General features: G+C 39.1%; 2 protein-coding genes across 4 annotated transcripts in view; both read left to right on the top strand.

Moving 5' to 3' along the window:
- Nucleotides 1-9,423, top strand: part of magi3a (membrane associated guanylate kinase, WW and PDZ domain containing 3a) — a 144,895-nt gene extending 135,472 nt beyond the window's left edge. For 2 of the 3 annotated variants that reach the window (XM_059527902.1, XM_059527903.1), the window contains 4 exons: nucleotides 2,311-2,416; nucleotides 3,963-4,100; nucleotides 4,318-4,456; nucleotides 6,990-9,423. In XM_059527902.1, the coding sequence (XP_059383885.1) occupies nucleotides 2,311-2,416; nucleotides 3,963-4,100; nucleotides 4,318-4,456; nucleotides 6,990-7,735 (1,129 nt within the window). In that variant the 3' untranslated portion in view covers nucleotides 7,736-9,423. Of the gene's footprint in view, nucleotides 1-2,310; nucleotides 2,417-3,962; nucleotides 4,101-4,317; nucleotides 4,457-5,122; nucleotides 5,219-6,989 lie in introns of all 3 variants that reach the window. The other variant, XM_059527904.1, reaches the window with a different exon arrangement.
- Nucleotides 9,424-11,498: 2,075 nt separating this feature from the next.
- On the top strand, nucleotides 11,499-20,179 carry LOC132118225 (lysine-specific demethylase 9). The gene is made up of 7 exons (XM_059527909.1): nucleotides 11,499-12,310; nucleotides 13,368-13,996; nucleotides 15,037-15,174; nucleotides 16,430-16,572; nucleotides 16,677-16,844; nucleotides 16,956-17,064; nucleotides 18,502-20,179. The coding sequence occupies exons 1-7, from the start codon at nucleotides 11,725-11,727 to the stop codon at nucleotides 19,048-19,050; spliced, it is 2,322 nt and encodes a 773-aa protein (XP_059383892.1). The 5' UTR covers nucleotides 11,499-11,724; the 3' UTR covers nucleotides 19,051-20,179.
- Nucleotides 20,180-21,221: the final 1,042 nt, after the last annotated feature.

The raw sequence follows: 21,221 nt of genomic DNA, 5'->3' as shown, positions 1-21,221 counted from the left end.
CGTGGTCTTCGGGCTCTCAGACGACACTGCATCACTCATCGGCATGATTGTGTCAATGACATTACTAAATGGGCCCAGGAATACTTTCAGAAACCACTGTCGGTAAACACAATCCGCCGTGCCATCAGCAGATGCCAACTAAAGCTCTATCATGGTCAGACGAGTCCAAATTTGACATTCTTGTTGGCAATCACGGACGCCGTGTCCTCCGGGCTAAAGAGGAGGGAGACCTTCCAGCATGTTATCAGCGTTCAGTTCAAAAGCCAGCATCTCTGATGGTATGGGGGTGCATAAGTGCATACGGTATGGGCAGCTTGCATGTTTTGGAAGGCTCTGTGAATGCTGAAAGGTATATAAAGGTTTTAGAGCAACATATGCTTCCCTCCAAACAACGTCTATTTCAGGGAAGGCCTTGTTTATTTCAGCAGGACAATGCAAAACCACATACTGCAGCTATAACAACAGCATGGCTTCGTCGTAGAAGAGTCCGGGTGCCAACCTGGCCTGCCTGCAGTCCAGATCTTTCACCTATAGAGAACATTTGGCACATCATTAAACGTAAAATACGTCAAAGACGACCACGAACTCTTCAGCAGCTGGAAATCTATATAAGGCAAGAATGGGACCAAATTCCAACAGCAAAACTCCAGCAACTCATAGCCTCAATGCCCAGACGTCTTCAAACTGTTTTGAAAAGAAAAGGAGATGCTACACCATGGTAAACATGCCCCGTCCCAACTATTTTGAGACCTGTAGCAGAAATCAAAATTGAAATGAGCTCATTTTGTGCATAAAATTGTAAACTTTCTCAGTTTAAACATTTGCTATGTTATCTATGTTCTATTGTGAATAAAATATTGGCTCATGTGATTTGAAAGTCTTTTAGTTTTCATTTTATTAAAATTTAAAAAACGTCCCAACTTTTCCGGAATTCGGGTTGTATATATATATATATATATATATATATATATATATATATATATATATTATATTATATTATATTAAATATAAATATAAATATATATTTAATATACTTTATTTCTGTATTACAGTTTTTACAGTTTTTACTGTATGTTTGCACATACAGTATATAGTCTTGGTTAATATTGGAGACTCTTAATAATCTTAGTAAATCTTAGTAACCCCTGTTGGAATCTCAGAAGCGAAGACCAGGACACTCTTGGGTATCTTCAGCAGGACGCTTTATTAAGAATGCGCTGTGATGCGCTGCAGTCATCAAAAGTCTAACTATGGCAGTGATACATTGTAGTTTATATACATTTAGTGGCAGTGCTTAGAAATGTAGACAAAGCACCTGGGTGACGACCTTAAGGCATGGAAATGAAGTATTCAAATATAGGAACCCGCCCCATACTCTAGAGTTTCAGCTGTCCTAATGCAATCAACACAACTATTCAAAGACTGGGCTAGAGACACCAAGAGCTATTATAAAAGGTGATAGTCTCAGTAATCTGGCTCATTTGACTAACAATCAGAGAACAGGAACTGACTGGAACCTCTCGTTACAGACTTTGCCGAAGAGAATAATTAGTCTGATGTCATCATATTTACCTTAAATGCTCAATACAATGTACTTCACCTTAGTTTTTCATGTGATGCTATGTCAGAACATAGGATCAGCATATTTTAAACAGATTCTTAAATTTGTAATCCCACACCCCAAATGCTTGAATGGTTGTATACATTCATCTGCTGGACATAGTAGATAAACTATTGAGGATGTGTGGTTTAAGAGACCCAAATATTCTTCAGCAAATAATAAATACTATAGCTAAAATAGCTTGTCTTTTATACCTTCAAGAAACAGGACCCAAGACCCCATGCAAACATATGTTACACATCATGACACCCTGTCCTCTCCACTTCTACATCTTTCCAATTCCAATGACCTCTTTCCATTTCCTCCTCTGTCAAGAATGCTCACGGCCTCTCCTTTCATTTCAATCCCAAGCACTTGGTCCGGGTCATTCTTTTCAGCATAAAATTGAGTAGACTTGTTGTGAACTCACTCCGCAGTCATGGCTCAGATAAGAGGGGCAGCCACTGTCGAAGCTTTTGTCCACAGTTCAGACCAACAAAAGGATGTAATGAACTCCGCAGACCATTGAGGTCTGGAAGAGAGACTCTTAGCCTCTTTGTGCGAATTACCATTTTGAGCTGCACATTCTCATGAACAAATCCGCTCTTAGCTGTGCTGGATAACATGGCATTGGATGAAGGGAGATGCTTTCAATTTGTGCAGCAGTTCATTAAATGCCCTAAAGAAGCATTTAATTGTGTGTCATTTAGGAATGGCGTAGAAACAGATGAGAGGAAGGACACTATGGCCCGAGCGGAATACAAATCCCAGCCGCAGGGTGAGATGGCGACTGTCATCACCTCAGGACCAAAGCAGGTGAGATGGAAATGAGACGACGGCACTTCTTTGAGTGAAAATTTGTGTAGTAATAAAGTTCACAGATTATTATGCAACTGACGTAAGTACTTAATTTTCATGCAGTCCACGTTTAAATTAAATGTAAAACTTTGAGATGGAAGCGTTTGTCACCTTAAGGATTAATACTATAGGCTACAGTGACTTTACGAGCTATGAAATGGAGGAAATGTTTGCAAAATATAAGCCATATATAATGCTAATGCCAGAGTGTAGATATGCAAATCAAGTGTCGTTTCTCATTAGCGCTGACAGGTGTGGTAGAGCAATTTGTTTTTGCAAGAGAATGTTGTGATATATTTAGTGTTTTAGATGAAAGTGCTACCACCTTCAAGTATCTTGGCAGCACAATCTCCAGCGACGTATACCTGGACCAGGAGATCAATACCAGAGTCCAAAAGGCCAGTGAAGCTCTTGAGAGACTGCAGCTCCAAAGTTCTACAACTCAGCAGCATTCGCCTCTCCACCGAGCTCAAAGTATACAGAGCAGTGGTCCTCACCTCACTTCTGTACGGCTGCGAAACATGGACGTCCTACCGGAGACACATCAAACAGCTGGAGCAGTTCCACCATCACTCCCTCCGGTCAGTCATGAAGATCTGCTGGCAGGACAAAGTTACCAACCAAGAAGTCCTCCACAGAGCTGGCTCAACATGAATTGAATCCATGATTCTTAAAATGCAGCTCCGATGGTCTTGGCCACTCAATCTATAACAAGTAGAAATATGGCGGGGCCCCTTTAAGAGCTGCGTGCTCCTGGTTGAGCTGTCGATCTGCATTGTATGTGCGATTTGAGCACTGCATGTATGTGAGTTGTTTGTTTTTCTGTTGCTCTGTTAAAGTTATTAAGTAACGGTGTGGACGAAACAACGTTCATGACAGAGTTACACGAGTTCTTTTGGGAATAAAGTCTCCTCCTTATAGTCTGGTATCAGTAATTCAAGCTAAGTGAGCTATCCCTATTTGTCCCGTACACACCGCGTTACAATTAGCATGGACCAGCAGAGGATGTCAAAGCAGGTGTTCTTTGGAGAGCTGGCCGCAGGGTTCAGACACCAAGTGCACCCAAAGAAAAGATTCAAAGTCACATCTAAAATGGACTGACCTGAACCCAAAGCAGTTGGAGCTTGCTGCTTCTGACAAAGCCAGTTGGCGCGCCTGAACTAATAAAGCAGCAACCGCATTTGAAGAGGACCGTCACCATCATTTTGCAGCTGCAAGAGAACGCAGACACAGAGCCGCCCCTTGCCTCTGCCCTAACTACTTGCAAACCTTGCCCCCTCTGCCACCGCCTCTGTGCTTCTGCCTTTAGGCTTCAAACCCACATGAGAACCCAAAGATGACTGCACAAAGCCTTCCGACCAAGAAATATGTGATATTATATTTTTATAGTTTAGCGAGCCTACAGAGCATTTAAATGTAATGTGATCGGCCTAAAGTTGAATTCAGGCCGTGTTGAGCTGTTTATTTTAACACGTAAAATGTAACTGATATCTCTCTTTTTCAGGGCTGTTATCCTGTGGAGTTGGAGAGGGGACAAAGAGGTTTTGGCTTCAGTCTGCGAGGAGGGAAGGAGTATAATATGGGTCTCTTTATACTTAGACTAGCCGAGGACGGTCCTGCACTGAAAGATGGCAGAATACATGTGAGCTCTCATGACGTTAACACAAAGAACCGCAAGACATTATTACAATAATAAATGAAACAATGAAACACATCATATTAATAAATGGAACCGTTAAAATGCATAATGTTTTACTTTAAAACTTTTTCTAACATGAAACATTTTATGATATAGTTTATTGATATTGTCAGTGGCTCTTGTTTAAATGACAGAGGAATCTGTGTTTGTGACCTCGCAGGTGGGAGATCAGATCGTGGAGATCAATGGTGAACCCACGCAGGGCATTACACACACACGGGCCATTGAGCTCATCCAGGCCGGGGGCAATAAAGTGCTGCTGCTTTTGAGGCACGGACTGGGTCAGGTGCCTGATCATAGTGAGTCTATTTAATACCTGACCTCTCAAAACAATACAGCCCAATGAACCGACATACCTGAGAGGAACGTTCTCCATAGCAAGCCACCTCTTTAAGTATGTTCAGAAGTGCAGAAGAGCTCATTTGAATTCCGTCTGCTTCATGAACCGAGAAAAATCAGTTCCCTGAAGCCGATATGTTCCCCTCTGAGAAACAAATCAATTTTTGAAGATGGGTTTGTTTTCTACTGCTGTTTCAAAAGCCTTTGAAAATGTATTGTGACTGTTATCTTTCCTCAACAGAGTGTTTTCTAAAGGTACTTCATGCAACATGGGTACTCTTGTTCAAAACATTATAACAAAATAGACTCATATAGCGTTTAACCACGGTGGATTTACAGAAATATTACAATCATCATCATACTTACCTTTATATTGCCTAAACATTGCATGCATATGGTTCAACACCAATTGCAAAAATAGATAAGTATGCACACAAGTACTCAATTATTAGTGAACGAGGCCTATTGGGTGATTTGGGTATGTGGGTCCTATGCATGTTATGTCAAATCTTCCTATCTTCATGCATTACTGTCACTCTTGCTTCCTGTCTCAATTTTTGCTGGTTTCTTTCTCTCTGTCCGGGCACTGTTCTATGCACCTCTTTCTCTCTCTCTTCCTGGTTTAGGTCTGAACTCTTCCTCCTCCACACTGTGCTTCCACATGAAACCAGAGCATCACTAAAGGCTTCTCTGCTTTTCTTGGTCTGTCCCTAATAACTTTGGTAAACTTTGCTTTCCTCCTCTATGCTTATTTTGTGTATGTGCAGTTCTACCTTTCTTTCCCTTTCATTTGCCTTAATATGAACCTTCTGCTTCTGAAGGTCTCGAAAGAAAAAAGGAAATGTCAGTGATGAGAATTCTGCAGATCAAATTTCATGGCCATATATAACTATACAAACATGCAGTGATTATTGGCCATTCTCTAGAGCAGTTTCCTCTTGTGTTCATTTTTATTCACACTTTCATAAAACAATAATCCACTATTTGTTTTAATAGTTAATATTTCTTTGTTAATGATAATAACACTGATAATGATTAGATATTTTAATCAGTGACCGCACTTTTATTTGTAAGCTATAATCTAACATGTCATAATTTTATCAAAATTAAATCTTTTTAAGAATGCCCTGGAGTTCACATGCCTTCAGTTGGGAGTACCGCTCTGGAATGATGCATCCTGGGTAAATTTTAGAGCCTAAATATGTGACCAAATATACTTCTTCAAAGAAATTGAAACCCATTTCAGGAGCCACTGGCTTGGTTTAATTTTTGGTTCTTGTTTCCTCACGTCTTGTGGCGTGACTTTATCTTGAGAGAAAATTTGCAACTTCGCCATTCTGGGTCTGACTCTTTCTCATAGCTGGTTTCAGCTGCTTGATATGTGTCACTGTATCTGGAGGCCAAAAGCCACCGAAGACTGAAAACTGTGACAGTTTAATTGAGAAGGTCTCTGCTGAAGACAGGTTAATTATGTTCAGTTTATCAGTTGTATTCTGCAGATCCGCTAAATCCAATTCTCAATGTTTAAACGTGCACTCTGTAATTTTTCTTCATTAAAGTTTAACAGAGAAATGAACAGCACATTTGAAACAGATTTAAAAGTACATTGTGCATTCACTCCAGTTATACTGTATCAACTTGTATGTACTTGGAGCGACTCACCTCGTGAGGGCCACCATATTGAGATGACATGGAGAGCCAAATACTACATTTTTTTTGTTTGTGTATTCTCCCGGTTATTATATAGTTTCTTCCAATGATTAAATTAATTTCGGTGTGATGCTACATTCACACCACTAGGTTACAGTATAACAACTGACTAACACAACAGAATATTAAGTACACCTTTTTTTACAGAATATGATGTTGACTAAAAAATGTTTGACATGTTATAGAGAAAAGAATAAGACTAAATAATAATAATAATAAAAAAACACAGTCAGTAAATTCTTTTTTCAATGTTTCTGAAATAAATTTATTTTGCTCACCAATACTGCATTTATTCAGTCAAAAATACAGTGGGGAAAAAACTGGAATATTGTGAAATAACACTACAATTTAAAATAACGTTTTCCCTATTTTAATATTTTAAAATTTAAATTTTTGTGATGGCAAATTTACATTTTCAGCAACATTTCTTATTATATCACTGTTGAAAACAGTTGTGATGCTTAATGTTTTTTTGCAGAAATCATGAAAAACATTTCTTTCAGGATTATTAGGGATTTTTTTAGCATTTATATATATATATATATATATATATATATATATATATATATATATAAAAATACATTATAAATGCATTTACTGTCATCATAATGCATCCTTGCTAAACAAAATAATTAATTTGAATCAAAAAAACATCTTAATAACCAAAAAGACTGATTTGTTCTTTTACATGTTACACAACAGACTGAGTGCACCTTTAAAATAAATGGTTTAATGTTCCTCTCTATCTTCCGACACTGATTATTACCACGTTTTGCGTTTCAGATGTTAAGGATACGATGACAGGTCCATCTGCAAACTCTCCAAGGTATTCTGCATCCAATGAGCCGTCAACACCAGCATCTCCATCCTTCATCTCTCACTCCCCTGAGCTCAAACCCTCTCCACCCGAGGAGCTCTTCTTCGACCCGGTGGCCGCTTCGCACGGACAACTTCACCAACATTACAGAGACGCCAAACAGCAAATTAGAAAGAGTGACCCAAGCATGCCTCGTGACAACAATGACAATTTTACACTCCCTCGAAGACAGGATAGGAAAGAACGCTCACGGAGTCCAAAAAAGACACTAAACATGGACAACAGGAATGACCCTAGTGAACGAGAACCTCGATCCACAAGCCCCAGAAAGACCAAGAAGGAAAACAGTGGGATCAGACAGGAAATGCCTCAAAAGGCCACTGACGGATTGAAGCCTAACTCTGGAAGGAGATACAAAGATGAGGACACTATGCACAAGCAGGACAGGGAAACTGGAGAAACCAGACCTGAGGTCTCAAGAGGTGGCAGTGACAGATACCAGAGTGACAAGACCGCAGAACCTCAGAGGTCTGAAAGCGGTACCCTCAACCGGAAGGACCATAGAGGACGAGATAGACCAGAGGACATTGAGAGCGTACCTCAAGAGACTCCCCACAATGGGAACCCTACCACCAAGAGAGGCCCTATAACCCCAGGACCCTGGAAGGTGCCCAGCTCCACAAGGGTTCAGCCTCCGGTGCATGGTGTCTAAAGCATTTGGGACCAGTTATTGATGTGAATCACTGTGGATTTTGTCTTTTTTTTTTATGACTATCACCATCTACATGTGCAGCATTTGCTTAAGTCCACCAACAATACGGGCCTCAGTTTTGTTTTGTGCCAATCAGACTGCAGCTACAGACTCATCCATGTCTCTTTGCTCCTGTGACGATAACATGAAGGATGCTTTTCTGTGAAGGTTTAAAATGTCTGTTAATATTTAAAAAAGTGGATAGTTCACCCAAAAATTACAATTCTGTCAGCATTAACCAGTATGAGTCTGCAGAACACAGAAGAAGATATTCTGAAGAATGTTGGTAGCCAAATCAATTTGGTGGCCATTGACTTCTACCGTGTATTGACCATAAATCTTTTATCTTCCACTGAAGACAGGTAGAAATACAGGGCTGAAATGACATGAGGATTGAATGATGACAAAATAGATTTTTGGGTAAACTATCCCTAATGCTCCATCTTGAATTTGCCACATGTCCTTACAAAGACTTTTCCAGTGATGCAACTAAGATCCAGTCCTGAGAAGTTACTCTGTGTAGGCTGTGAATTATTCAGCTTTTTGCGGTGAATTTTTCACATATCCATCTTTAAAAGATCAGAAACTTGTGGTTAAGTATATTGTTTACTACTTGTGTGTTGATGAAGATGCATATGTAATTTATTGAAATGAATATGATGATATAAACATATAAATGTATAGAGGTATAGATATTTGTATCCATTCTGAGCCCAGGTCACTTATTAGTGTTCCAGCCTGCCGATACGACTTCCTAACAAACTTATTTTTTCACAGTGCTGAAGCTTTTACAGTTAATATCGGTGGAGCATTTGCAAGGTGTGTACATTTGGGATCAAATGTTCACTCGTATCATTAGCAGATGAAGCAGAACTAGGAGAAATTCAGATATATTTTTGCATACTATCCAATCTAACATATATTTTTTCTTATTCTTTTTAGCACATCAAATGATCCATACTGCATTGTTTTCCCAATATTGGGAAATCATGATCATTTAAAGTGTCTTTGTGCATCTGGATCTTTCATATTAAATGATGCTCCAAGGGAAATGTAGCTCTGAATTATGTACCGAACATGTTGGGCGTTATTCATCAGGTTCTTAAAGCCTCAAAAAATTGTCTCAGACTCGGATGCAAGCTATAACAATGTCTAATATCTTTTTTCGTAACAGTATTTTTGAAATACCATAAATATTGAGTCCATACGGACAGAGTAGACATCAGTCAAACATTGCATATGCTACAGTGCTTCGATGTTTTGTCATGATGAAAAATGTGAATACTTTCTAATACAGTTTATGATTGATTCGTGATCATTAATCTCAATCCTTTTGTAGCTTGTTCCTCTATTGCATCTCATGTCATGAGGTTGTATGTATGATACTGTGGCCTTGCATTGCTTTATCTTACACACAAAAAAAGCCTTGTGGTCTCTACATTGTGGTAGTTGTAAATGTTTATAAAAATACAATGTACAGCACCTGTATAAAACTTGCCTTTGTGAGGGGAAAAACAAGAAAAAAAATCTATAAATCACTCCATTATTTTTTTAAGTAATTGAGAGTATACACATATATATAAAGAGTGGTTAAAGAATCTGGTCATGGCCTTCTGTTCATGCACTGATGAATAAAGATTTACTGAAAATATGCCTCTTGATCTTTTTTTTTTGTAATTTCTGATTTTCTATATTATTTAACATGAGTGACAGTGCACAGTTTGATTGCATTTAAGGGGATGTTCACACAAAAGTGATGGGAAAGTTCAAATCAACATCCGTAAATCATTTGTAATTAGGCCACGTTAGAGAGTCGGACTCCCAATCGAAAGGTTGTGAGTTCGAGTCCCGGGCCGGCAGGAATTGTGGGTGGGGGGAGTGCATGTACAGTTCTCTCTCCACCTTCAATACCATGACTTAGGTGCCCTTGAGCAAGGCATCGAACCCCCAACTGCTCCCCGGGCAGGGACGTGCGGGCAGGGTAGGCAGTGCCTCACCAAAGGAAATGTTGACATTACATTTATTCATTCCAAGAGCTTTATTAATTCACCACATTATTAATTGCATTAATTTTATTCCAAATATTATTTTTTGTAACAAAGATTTTCAGGAATACACATAATATACTCATTTTGCCATTGTTTGCTCCTAAAAACCGTTGTTTCATGCAGGAAATTCAAAAGCCATGGCCATTGAGGCAGAGGTGAGCGGTGCCTCTTTGGTCCATAGAACGTAGATTATGTAGATTTGCGCATGCGCAGTCAGTTCTCATGCTGTCTTGAATTATCAACATTGAGGCAGAGACCGAGCTTGCTTCATGTCACGTGATCTACTCGCTCTCACTCAATCCGCGCGCTTCCCGAATACTAGCATCTAGTATACTTGCGTGTCGGTGTGTGCGCCTAGCAGTTTGTAGGAGCGAATAATCTGTTTTTGTACTTTAAAGCTGTACTGCTGACGCAATGTTTTGTGACTGTAGCCTGGTGCGACGTCACCAGACCAAAAGAGTGTGTGTGTGTGTGTGTGTGCGTTTGCGCATTTTGATGGAGTGACTAGGCTGCCGCGCCGCCTCCTTCTCTGTGTCCCGCACAAAACATTTGTTTGTTGTATAAGTCATAAGATAGATGTGTCCATTAATTTGATTATTATATTTGATTGTGCATTAGCCTCACATGACTGACTTTGCTGAATGCAGGCAGCGATCTGATGATGCCTGATATGAACTTGGGTTGCTAAATTAACTGAATGAATATATGAACATATATTCCACACATTGATAGGTCACAGCCTACCCATGACAAGATTTCACCGCACGTTACTGTCCCCGGGCGCCGCAGCATAAGTGGCTGCCCACTGCTCCGGGTGTGTGTTCACAGTGTGTGTGTTCACTGCTCTGTGTGTGTGCACTTCGGATGGGTTAAATGCAGAGCACAAATTCTGAGTATGGGTCACCATACTTGGCTGAATGTCACGTCACTTTCACTAATTACGCCATCACGTGGTCCCATCCCAAAATATTGATTATGTCATAAAAACTTTTGTTTTCTATTGTCACAGTCTGTTGCAGTGATGACTGAATTAAAAAAACAATACAATTTACATTTACATTAAAATACTACAATTCACTTATTTAAAACCATTCATACAAACAAGCAACACATTTTCAGTATTTTTATTTAACATTTCTCCATTAAACAAAATGTTCTTACCATCGGTTCTTGTTTCAAAAGTCAGTGAGCTGTTGAATCGAAAGAATCACAAACCGATTCCATCCGATTCGTGAACGGTTTGAGCCAGAGCTGCGTTTCCCAAAAGCATCGTAAAGTTGAGCGTAGCTCCATTGGTTTCAATGGGTCTATGATGTACTTAAGCTTACGATGCTTTTGGGAAACGCAGCCCAGTTCTGTAAACAAGTTCAATTGATTCTTGAAAAGATCCGACTCACATGAACGATTCGTTCACGAATCAGACATGGTTATTTTTAGCCGACTAAAAAAGAACCCGCAACGCTCGTTCCGCCAATAACAGGCAGATGCGACGCAATATCCGAGGACGTCCGTCTGACTCATATTGAATACATAGACCACCCAAAAATAGCCCAATTAGCAAGAAAGCGTCCTGTGTAAACGCCCACTAAAGAAATCTAACACCGTGCAACTATTATGTCCAGGATGTTATGTGCTGCTCGTCTGTTGGTTGTGAGCTCAGCGAAGAGCGCATTATCTCCTCTCAGCGGAATGAACCGCCCAACCCCTGAAGCTGCTACAGTATTGCGTCAGTCACTGACCGCGGTGCGTGCAGCAGCGCACGCAGCCCTTGAACCATGGCAGTCCAGAAACATCACTACCCACAAAGCTACCGATTGAGCGCATGCGCGCTACGAACGGGAAAACTACAAACGCGTGAGCTCCGATTGGCTACTGACCAGAGAACTACAGCTCCCAATAGACATGCGCAAAAAGTCCCTCTTAAAGCCTTTTAAATTTACGTGCAAAATGGCTGCACAGGTCGATCTACTACGCGTCAAAGTAGAGGAGAAGAGCAGGGACAGCTTTGACAAAGCCACCAAAGAGAAGAAAAAGAAGAAAAAACGGGAATGTTCGCCGTCCGATGACAAGCGCGAGAGAGCGGAGAAGGAAGCGAAGAAAATAAAGCTACATCACCACCAACACCACAACCAACATGCCCAACAGCGAGCGCATCCACCGCACCAACAACAGAACAGCCAAGCGCGCGACTTCAGCAAAGAGCAGGCACCTGTGCAACACCGCCATCTCAACCACCATCCCAATCACAGCTCCAAGAAAGAAGTACCTGCGGGATGGCTGCCGCGCAAAGTGACACCAGCAGCGGCTCACGTCCCGCAGAAGACGGTCCTGCCGCCTTCCCCGCTCTTCACTTTCACGCCACTCAAAGTAGCGAAGGCCGAGACCCCCAATAACAAGCCCAAACACATCGAAAAGGACGCCAAACTCAAGCCCAAGAAGGAAAACACCGAGGCGAATGTTAAAGTGGGGGAATGCAAGAAGAAGAAAGGTAACTTTAATAGCGTTTAAACATTAGCCAAACGATTTTATATTTCTGGCTGGCTTCCAACTTGAGAAGTGAGCGGAGAAAGTGCCATTAGCCTCCGCTGCTAACACATGCGCGAGCACGCCCCCATTCAAAAGAGCTCAGCGTACGTGCAGATGAGCAGAATTGCTAAATTTTTTTAAGAAAGAAACTTTTCACCGCTGTCAATGTGGTTTGATGAAATTGAAGTATAACTAAATACTTTTTCGCTGTTTGGTATTAGAGACGTTCTCTTTGCAGCTGTCATGTTTACTAAACGCGCTGTAACTACAGTAACTTGTAATTTCACAAACACGAGTAACGCGATACTACTATAGCTTTATATTAATACGATATCATAATGCAATGTTTTTAGACACAATGCGTTGATGTTTTTTAAAGCGTTTTGCGATACCATATATGCTGTATATGGTAATAACTCTACACTGTATTATTACGCCACATTTACACTTCAAAGTTGACACAGGAGAGCTTCTGAAGTGGCTTTTAGCCGTCTTTACACAGAATGTTTATTGCTGCACAAAATGTGTGCATTCACAGCTGTATGCTATGATACTAGGGGCTAATGTGGGTCAGAGCAGGCTTGATTTAGCCTGGCTTTTAATGCGCCATTATGTCTTTACATAGAATTTTGAGCAGGCACAAAGCAGTCTTAACTTAGCAGTGTTAAGATTTAAAACATTACCACCTGACACTATCATTGTAACATGGAACCGCCAAATCTTTTATATATATATAATGAGTTTGGTAATAAAAACAACTTTAGTAATTATGGTATTGTTCCCAAAACTGTGGTCAGTATTTACCATGGTAAATGTAGTATTAGATATGAAGTAGGAGCGCATCACAGAGATAACTTTCAGGAACTCAAAATGTCCAGAATTGCTGGCAATCAAGTAGTAAACCACTTTTCAAGTATCCTCAAAATAATTTTGCGCATTTACAGTTTTACATAGGTAAATACCTAGACGTTATGAACAAAAGTTTTTCTAAGTTCTGCCATCTCTGTTTATCTTTTCAGAGCCCCATAATGAGAATGGCAAAACCCAGACCCTGGAGGAATACCTCCTAAAGAAAAAGAAAAAGAAGAAGCGGCATCGTGAAGATGAGCGAGGCAAGAAGTTGCGCGTGCACAACAAAGAGGTCCAGACGCTTTGCACAGGATTGACAGGAGATGCTCTGGCACCTTCTGAAGACCCTGCGTTGCATGCGTACATCAAAGATGAAGAGCTGTGTCCAAGCTTAGGTAAGTACTACACTCCCAAAGCTGAGAAGAAGCCGTTCCTCTCACACCGAGACCACTTCATCCGCAGCTCGTGGCTTCAGACCAACGGCTCCTTCAGCAGACTGATCCATGAGGAAAAGCAGCCCAATGGAGGGGCATCTGTACTACATGCTTACGCAGATGAACTGTCTTTACTGCAACCGGAGGACTCTGAAAGATTTGCCCAGGAGTTTCTGGATCTCGCCTTTGCTGAACACCCTAAAGGAGCCGCACGCTATGCTCTCGCTGTGGTGCACGGAGCGGCTGCCTACCTGCCCGATTTCTTGGACTACTTTGCCTTCAATTTCCCAAATACACCTGTCAAGATGGAAATCCTTGGTAAAAAGGACATTGAGACCACCACGATTGCCAACTTCCACTCCCAGGTAGCATGACACTTTGCACTCATTAATTTTGCGTTGTACCTTTAAGCCATGGCTTGTTTTTGCTGGATACATTATGATATGTTGCTTGCTAAATGAAGTCTATACAAATTATTTAGCTTTTCCTAATTTTAGAGGATTTTAAAGGAGGTGCATTTATTATTTAAACAAGTCAGGTGGCTTGAAGGTGGCAGTTCAAAGTACAAAAACGTAAGTGATGTAGACCAAATTTACCCGCAGTCAAACAGTCAGGCTTTTCCCTGCGGTCTCTTGAGATTAAACAAACTGAAAGTATAGCATTTATTCTCATAAGCAGGAGAATCACAGTTTAGGGAAGTTATTTAAATTTTATGGCTGTCTAAAAACCATATTACTGTAAATCTTGCCTTAAGGCAAGTACAATAGACAATAACTATAAGAAGTTCTAATTCTATGAGAACTATACCAAAAATGACACAGATGTGAGTCACTTTTCGGCTACGTTTACACAACAACAACGTAGACAAAAACGGAAAAGTTTTTCTCTTGCATTTTTAAAAAGTTTCACGTATACATGACAATGGTTTTCTAAATTATTCACGTTTACACATATCCATGTAAACGGCCAAAAACGCTGTGTTACGTATGCCAGGTGTACATACCTAACAAGTACTATGCTCACATTTACCATTTTTGGCTGAAAACATTCCCTCAGAATGATTTTTTTTCCCAGATTCTAAAAACATTGACAGCCAATCAGAATACACCTGACTTGAAAGAGCTTGAGTATTTAAAGCAGCAACAACATGATTTCAGCTTGTGCTTTTAATAAACACATCCTTATTGGTGTTGGTGTGAACAGTAACATGGTTATCTTTCTCTGCATTAATGAGCCTTTAAACTTTTTGATTGTATTATAAGACTTAAAAAAAAATAATATTCTAAAGTTCTAAAAAAAAAAAATGCATGCTGAAGTTTTCATTTGTTTTTGTTTTTTAATGCACACTAAGATAAAGGGTGTGTGTTAGGATGTTTCCTGGATCTGAAGTGCTTTTGTGTTGCAGGTGAACCGAACGTACTGCTCTGGGACATATAGAGCTGGTCCCATGAGGCAAATCAGTCTGGTCGGTGCAGTAGATGAGGAGGTGGGCGATTACTTCCCAGAGTTCTTGGACATGCTTGAGGAGTCTCCGTTTCTGAAGGTTAGGACATAATCTCTCATGTTGTTTTGTAGTGCATATGGTGCGTTTTAATTCACTGTTTGCCAGCAGAGTTTCTTACGATTTGGATGAATGGTGTCGTCCTGCACAATTATGTGAAGAATTTTGTTTGCATCTCTTTACTTTTAAAAACCCTGTAACATACAAATTGGAGATTTGTGACTTTTAGTCCATGTTTATTTGCTGTGAGTTGTATACCATCCAAATCTTGGAGGCCTGAAAGATTGTTTTTGAAATTAAGTCTCTCATGCTCACCAAGGATGCATTTATTTGATCAAAAATGCAGTAGAATGTCAAATGTTATAATGTTTTAAAATAACTCTTAAATATCTCTATTTGAATATATTTTAAAATGTAGTTTATTCCTGTGAGAGCAAAGCTGAATTTTCAGCTGTCATTACTCCAGTCTTCAGTGTCACGTGATTCTCCAGAAATTTTAACGTGCTGACTTGGTGCTCAAGAAATACATTTTATTATTATCATGCAAAGAGTTGTGCCATTTAAAATATTTGTGGAAATTTTGTCTTTTTTACAGGCTGGATGAATAGAAATATGTCCGTTTTGATCTATTAAATGTATCCTTGATGATGGTAATATTTTATTTTAAAAGCCAAAAAATTAACCCAAATTTTAGTAAATGCTAGTGTACTCCTAAAAGTTGGCAAAATATTGGGGCAATTTTTATTTTCCACCTCTAAAAGCCAATAATAATGCCATGACTGCTTTATATTTATTCATTTTGCAGATGCTTTTATCCAAAGCCACTTACGAATGAGGAATACAAGCAATTAATTCTTCATACTGATAACTAATAAATTATAAAAAAAAATAAGATTCTATGCTAATTTGTATACTTTTTTTATTTTAACTTTTGTTATTATTTTTTCTTTTATTATTATTTTTTTTGTTATCATTATTCTTTTTAAAGATTAAATGAATAATGGATGATGGCAAAGGTAATCTAAACGTAAAAATAGGGAAGATGAGCAATTTATCCAATATCAATAAAAAGTCTATTGTCAGCCAGTAACTGATATGCATTCCCATGCAACAGCAAGTAATGAATATGGCTGTGATATATTCCATCTCAATGTCCTGTTTCAACAAACAAAAAAAGTCACAGAAAAGAAAGCTTTTCATCCAGTTGTTTCTTGCCTTCACACTTTCAGACAACGCTCAGGGCAAGACTACGGCATTGTTTTACATTAATGACATATGTTTTAATTTGTTTATGCAGATGACTTTGCCATGGGGCAGCCTGTCTACCCTAAAGCTTGACTGCAGGTCTCAGAGTGATGATGGTCCCATCATGTGGGTGAGACCAGGAGAGCAGATGGTCCCCACAGCTGATATGCCCAAATCTCCATTCAAGAGACGAAGGTATTAATTCAACCTCAAATTGAACGTTTTTTTTTTTTTTTAAAGATTAAAACGTTTTGAAGCTGTTTGTAGTGCCTCAAGAAACACTTTCATGTTGGTTGTAGATCAATGAATGAGATCAAGAACTTGCATTACCTCCCGAGAACCAGTGAACCACGTGAGGTGCTCTTCGAGGATCGGACGCGAGCCCATGCTGATCACGTTGGCCAGAGTTTCGACTGGCAGAGTACAGCAGCTGTGGGTGTCCTGAAAGCTGTGCAGTTTGGGGAATGGTGAGTGCAGCCATCTGTCACACAGAAACATATGCACATGATAGTACATGCAAAAAGCCGGGTGTAATTAACCATAGATAAAGTGACCTTTGATGTTCTCATCTCCCGTAGGAGTGACCGGCCACGGATAACCAAAGATGTGATCTGTTTTCACGCCGAGGACTTCAATGACGTCGTTCAAAGGCTTCAGCTAGACCTGTATGAGCCACCTGTGTCACAGGTAGGAGCGGTGTTACTGCTAAAGGGACTGTCAGACTGTGGGCTTGTGTGTTTATATTAGTCATGGTTAATATGGCAAGTTAAGTTGTGTAAGCACAACTTACGAGTGAACTTGCTTTTTTTGTACTAAGCAGGACCTTTTTTGTTATGTCACATGATGCACAGCAATGTGTATTTTAAGTATATAACTAGGCCTATATAGTCTGCATCTTTCAGTGCATCACTGTGATAATTTACACAGTGTTTTAAGTTGCTCAGCTCACAGTAAATACGGCAAACTTCATCTCTGCATGTGCTGTGGAGTTTAACATGCATTTGGGATTGAAACCTAATCCAATCACACTTTGTTTAAATTTGCATAATATCCAACAATTTTGTAGACTGATGATTACAACACTTCATGCAGATATGTAATGAGAAGTGCTTGTAAACCTGTTATCGTCACAGACACTTAAAGGTCCAGTCGCAGTTAAAGTGGTCATCGGATGCTAAAATCACTTTTGCATGTTGTTAGAACATAAATGTGTGTTGGCAGTTTGTTTACACATCTACCCTTTAATGATAAAAATCCACCCAGTGGTTTTTATTTATTCCTTAAAAATATTCTCAGCTTCTTGTCTGTGATGTCACACTTTTGACTATGGTCAAAATTAAGTAAAATTTTATACTGTTCATGATCATTTTATGGTGTTAATGTTTTAAATTTCTTCCCTTGATATCAAAAATAATAATATTGAACATTCAAACTTTAAGCTGTTGTGACAGCACTTGTGTAGTCAACAGCTTTACTTTTTAATTTAATTTCTTTCTGAAGGTAATTTTTTATTAAGCTTTTATACCCTTTTCAAACAAGACATCAGGCCTCATTTATCAATCGGACATAAACAAGCGCAGATCCATGCACACAAATGAACTTACGACAGAGTTCACGTGTGATTCATGAAGCATTTGTATGCCGCCAATCTCATTTTACTAGGGATATGCCGGTATCCAATTTTCATGTTGCGATTAATTGCTGATGGTTTTATCACGGTATACGGTATTATCACCGTATTGAAATTGTTTCAGAAAAGTGGTCATAATTACAGCAGTTGAAATAACCATATGCCCAGTTTTCTGTTGTATGTTCGTTTTGTAAATGAAGCCCTCTATTTTTTTCCCTTCAAAAATTATGTTAGTTTTAAAGTCAAAGCAAGTGTTAAAAACATTGTTTTAGAAACCAGCATATAACTGTATAAGTGGGGCTACTTTTTTCTATAATGAATTTCATTTTTTCTAATACATAATTTATGTTTAGCTTAAGATCACAGTCTGATCTGATAATGCCATGTGTTGTTGGGTAAGCAGTAACTTATTCATGATCCTGAACGGGTGTGGAGATGATACAGGTAGACAGGTACAAAATAGGTCAGCATTCCCATAATGCCCCTCTCTACAGTGTGTCCAGTGGGTGGATGACGCCAAACTCAACCAGTTACGGCGAGAAGGCATCCGCTATGTTCGCGTGCAGCTCTGTGATGATGACATCTACTTCATCCCTCGCAACGTGATCCACCAGTTCAAGACCGTCTCGGCCGTGTGCAGCCTCGCATGGCACATCCGTCTAAAGCAGTACTACTCCGAGGAAGAGAAGGAGGAGGAATCGAAGGACATTAAGACCAAGGACCTGTGCTCCACATCATATCCTCCCCCCTCTTCATCCCCTGTTCACCCAGACACCAAAGTCACCTCTTGCGCCCAGCTACAAGCAGACGCGGCTCAAGGCGGAGTGGCCAAAATGGATGAACTGGTTTTCCAGAAGCCTGCAACGCCACCCAGAGAGCCACAGCCTGCACCTCCTCAGCCAGCTAAATCTGCCCACACTGTACCCGCCGCTCTTGTCCCAGCACCCTGGCCCACACCAGAGCAAATGCTTCCACAGGCTCCCGCCGAGCCTGCATCAGACTCCTCACTCGACGGCAGCAGATCCACAGATTTCCCCAAATGACTTCCAAATCCTTCCTTTTGCAGAGGGTTGGGGTTTTATTTCACCTTACAGACTTGACTGACATTCCACAGTGTAAAAAAAGGAATATCTGGACTTTGCCTAGAAATGAAGATGAAGACTGTATATTTTTCTGTTTTAGCTTTTGGTTAAGGAAAGGAACCCGTGAGTACTTTTTAGGTTTTTCTCAGCCAAAGTATTTAATTTGAAATATATTTTTGCTGGTTATGCAGTATTGTTTTATATTTGTTTATATATTATTATTATTATTATTATTATTATTATTATAAATTAGATTAACTATCTCTCAAGAGGGACTTTTCACATTGTTTCGCAGGCCGTTGTTTGCATCATGTTGATCTGCTAATTGGTTTTTACAAACAAAAACAAGGAAAAAAGTGCCTGTCACAAGTGGAGAGCAGCAATCATATCTTAAAAGAGAACAATAGTCTTATTTTTTCCCCCCATGGTGTACTGTCACTGAAATATTTGACATATTTAAGCTAGCGAGTAGGTATCGATTTAAAGTGAGAGATATTTGCTTTTTCTTTTATCTTTCTCTGGTTTGCTTGAAGGAAAATTAATTATTTTTTGAATGACTAATAGCAGTAATTATCAAAAAGGAACTTGTGCATTACCTCTCGTATACAGGAAATAGGATTTGGTATCCACAAGAGGGTTGTTTGTTTGTTTGTTCATTTTAATTATTTATTTTCGTCCAGAATTGTCAGTCTTTTAAGATCATGGTCATGAATTAATTTGTCAGGTTTGTTTTCTGTCTGGATTGTGTGCAGAAGCCGTTGTGCTTTCTTATGTTTTTATTTTTGACTGGGAAGACATATTCCATATCCGGATGTTAGCAGAAAACTAGATGGAAATGTAAATAACCAAACCAACACTCAGGGGCAACATTCTGATGCCTTTTCATTTTGTCAAGTCTCTTTCTACTTTACTTTAAATTTTATAGCAATCTAATCCATACATTCAGATTTTTGGGTTTTGATTGAATCTTTAATTCTGACGTTTTCGTATGAGCTTCATATAAAGGAAACGGTCTCTTGATTCAGATGGATCATCTAAACAAGCTTCCATTCAGTTTGTACACAATTCTGCTCATACTATCAGAGTATTTTTAAATCATACTTTTATTTTCTTTCTTTTTTTTGTCTCTCATTGTCAGCACTTTTAAAAAATGCCCCGAATGACTAATCCTGTTGCTTTGTCCGTTTAAAGCATTTGTTGATTTGTTTTTGTTTTTTCTGAAAATCAGTCAATGCAAATATGAATTAACTTAAGGCATGAATAAACTCCTGTTTTTCTTGTACAAGAAACTGTTGTTATATGTTGCTCTTCCCATAATCTGCTTCCCAAATTTTTTTTCCTTCAAAATAGCATCTAATATTAATTATGAGTATAGTAGCAGCTGCAGGAGGCACATGTCCAGTGCTGTTGCATAACACTTGTTTCATATGTATTTGATCTGATGTTGTCCATAGTAATTTATGATAAGCATTCTAGGGACTGCAATTTGGCTTTCACTTGCTGAGTGTAGTTGTGTGTCAGTAATGTTTTTGCACATGTTGGCTTGTTTCTTTTGAATGGGATTAAGTCTCAAAGCAGACAATTTGTGTTTTTGAAAGGGTTATGGGCAGTAGTTGTGCTTCTCTGTTGACTCCAAGAATTGTTAATGACTGATTTGAATGTAATTGCACACCAGCAAGCCAATCAGTCAACATTGATTATGGTTTCAACAAAATTATCTAATGGCTTTCCCTAATCAAATGCATCCTCTATAAATGAGTGCCTTTTATTGAGTCTTTAATTGTCTGATATTAAGCTTATTGATGTTGTTCAAGTTGTACAAAGAATTAATTGTGAATTTCATAAAGTCTGGCAATAAGTAAAGATTGGGGATTTATGATCATTAAAAATCATGCTTACTCTCTTATACAAATTCTACTTATCCAAAAGTAACTAAAGTGACCGTTTTATTGGTCACCAAATGCCAACAAAAAAAAGAAACATTTGTGGTAAATGACTTAAATAAAAATTTAAATAAAATCTGCTTCCTATATTTCCCAGTGTTTTTAAATTAGGGTTAGGATTATATAGGCAGGTGTTAAATAATTTACCTTATACTATTTAATGTTATTTCCACAGTTACAGGTTCTGCA

The sequence above is a fragment of the Carassius carassius genome, chromosome 37 (genome assembly GCF_963082965.1).
Source record: "Carassius carassius chromosome 37, fCarCar2.1, whole genome shotgun sequence".
NCBI lineage: Eukaryota > Metazoa > Chordata > Actinopteri > Cypriniformes > Cyprinidae > Carassius > Carassius carassius.
This window is presented reverse-complemented; position numbering and strand designations above follow the sequence as displayed.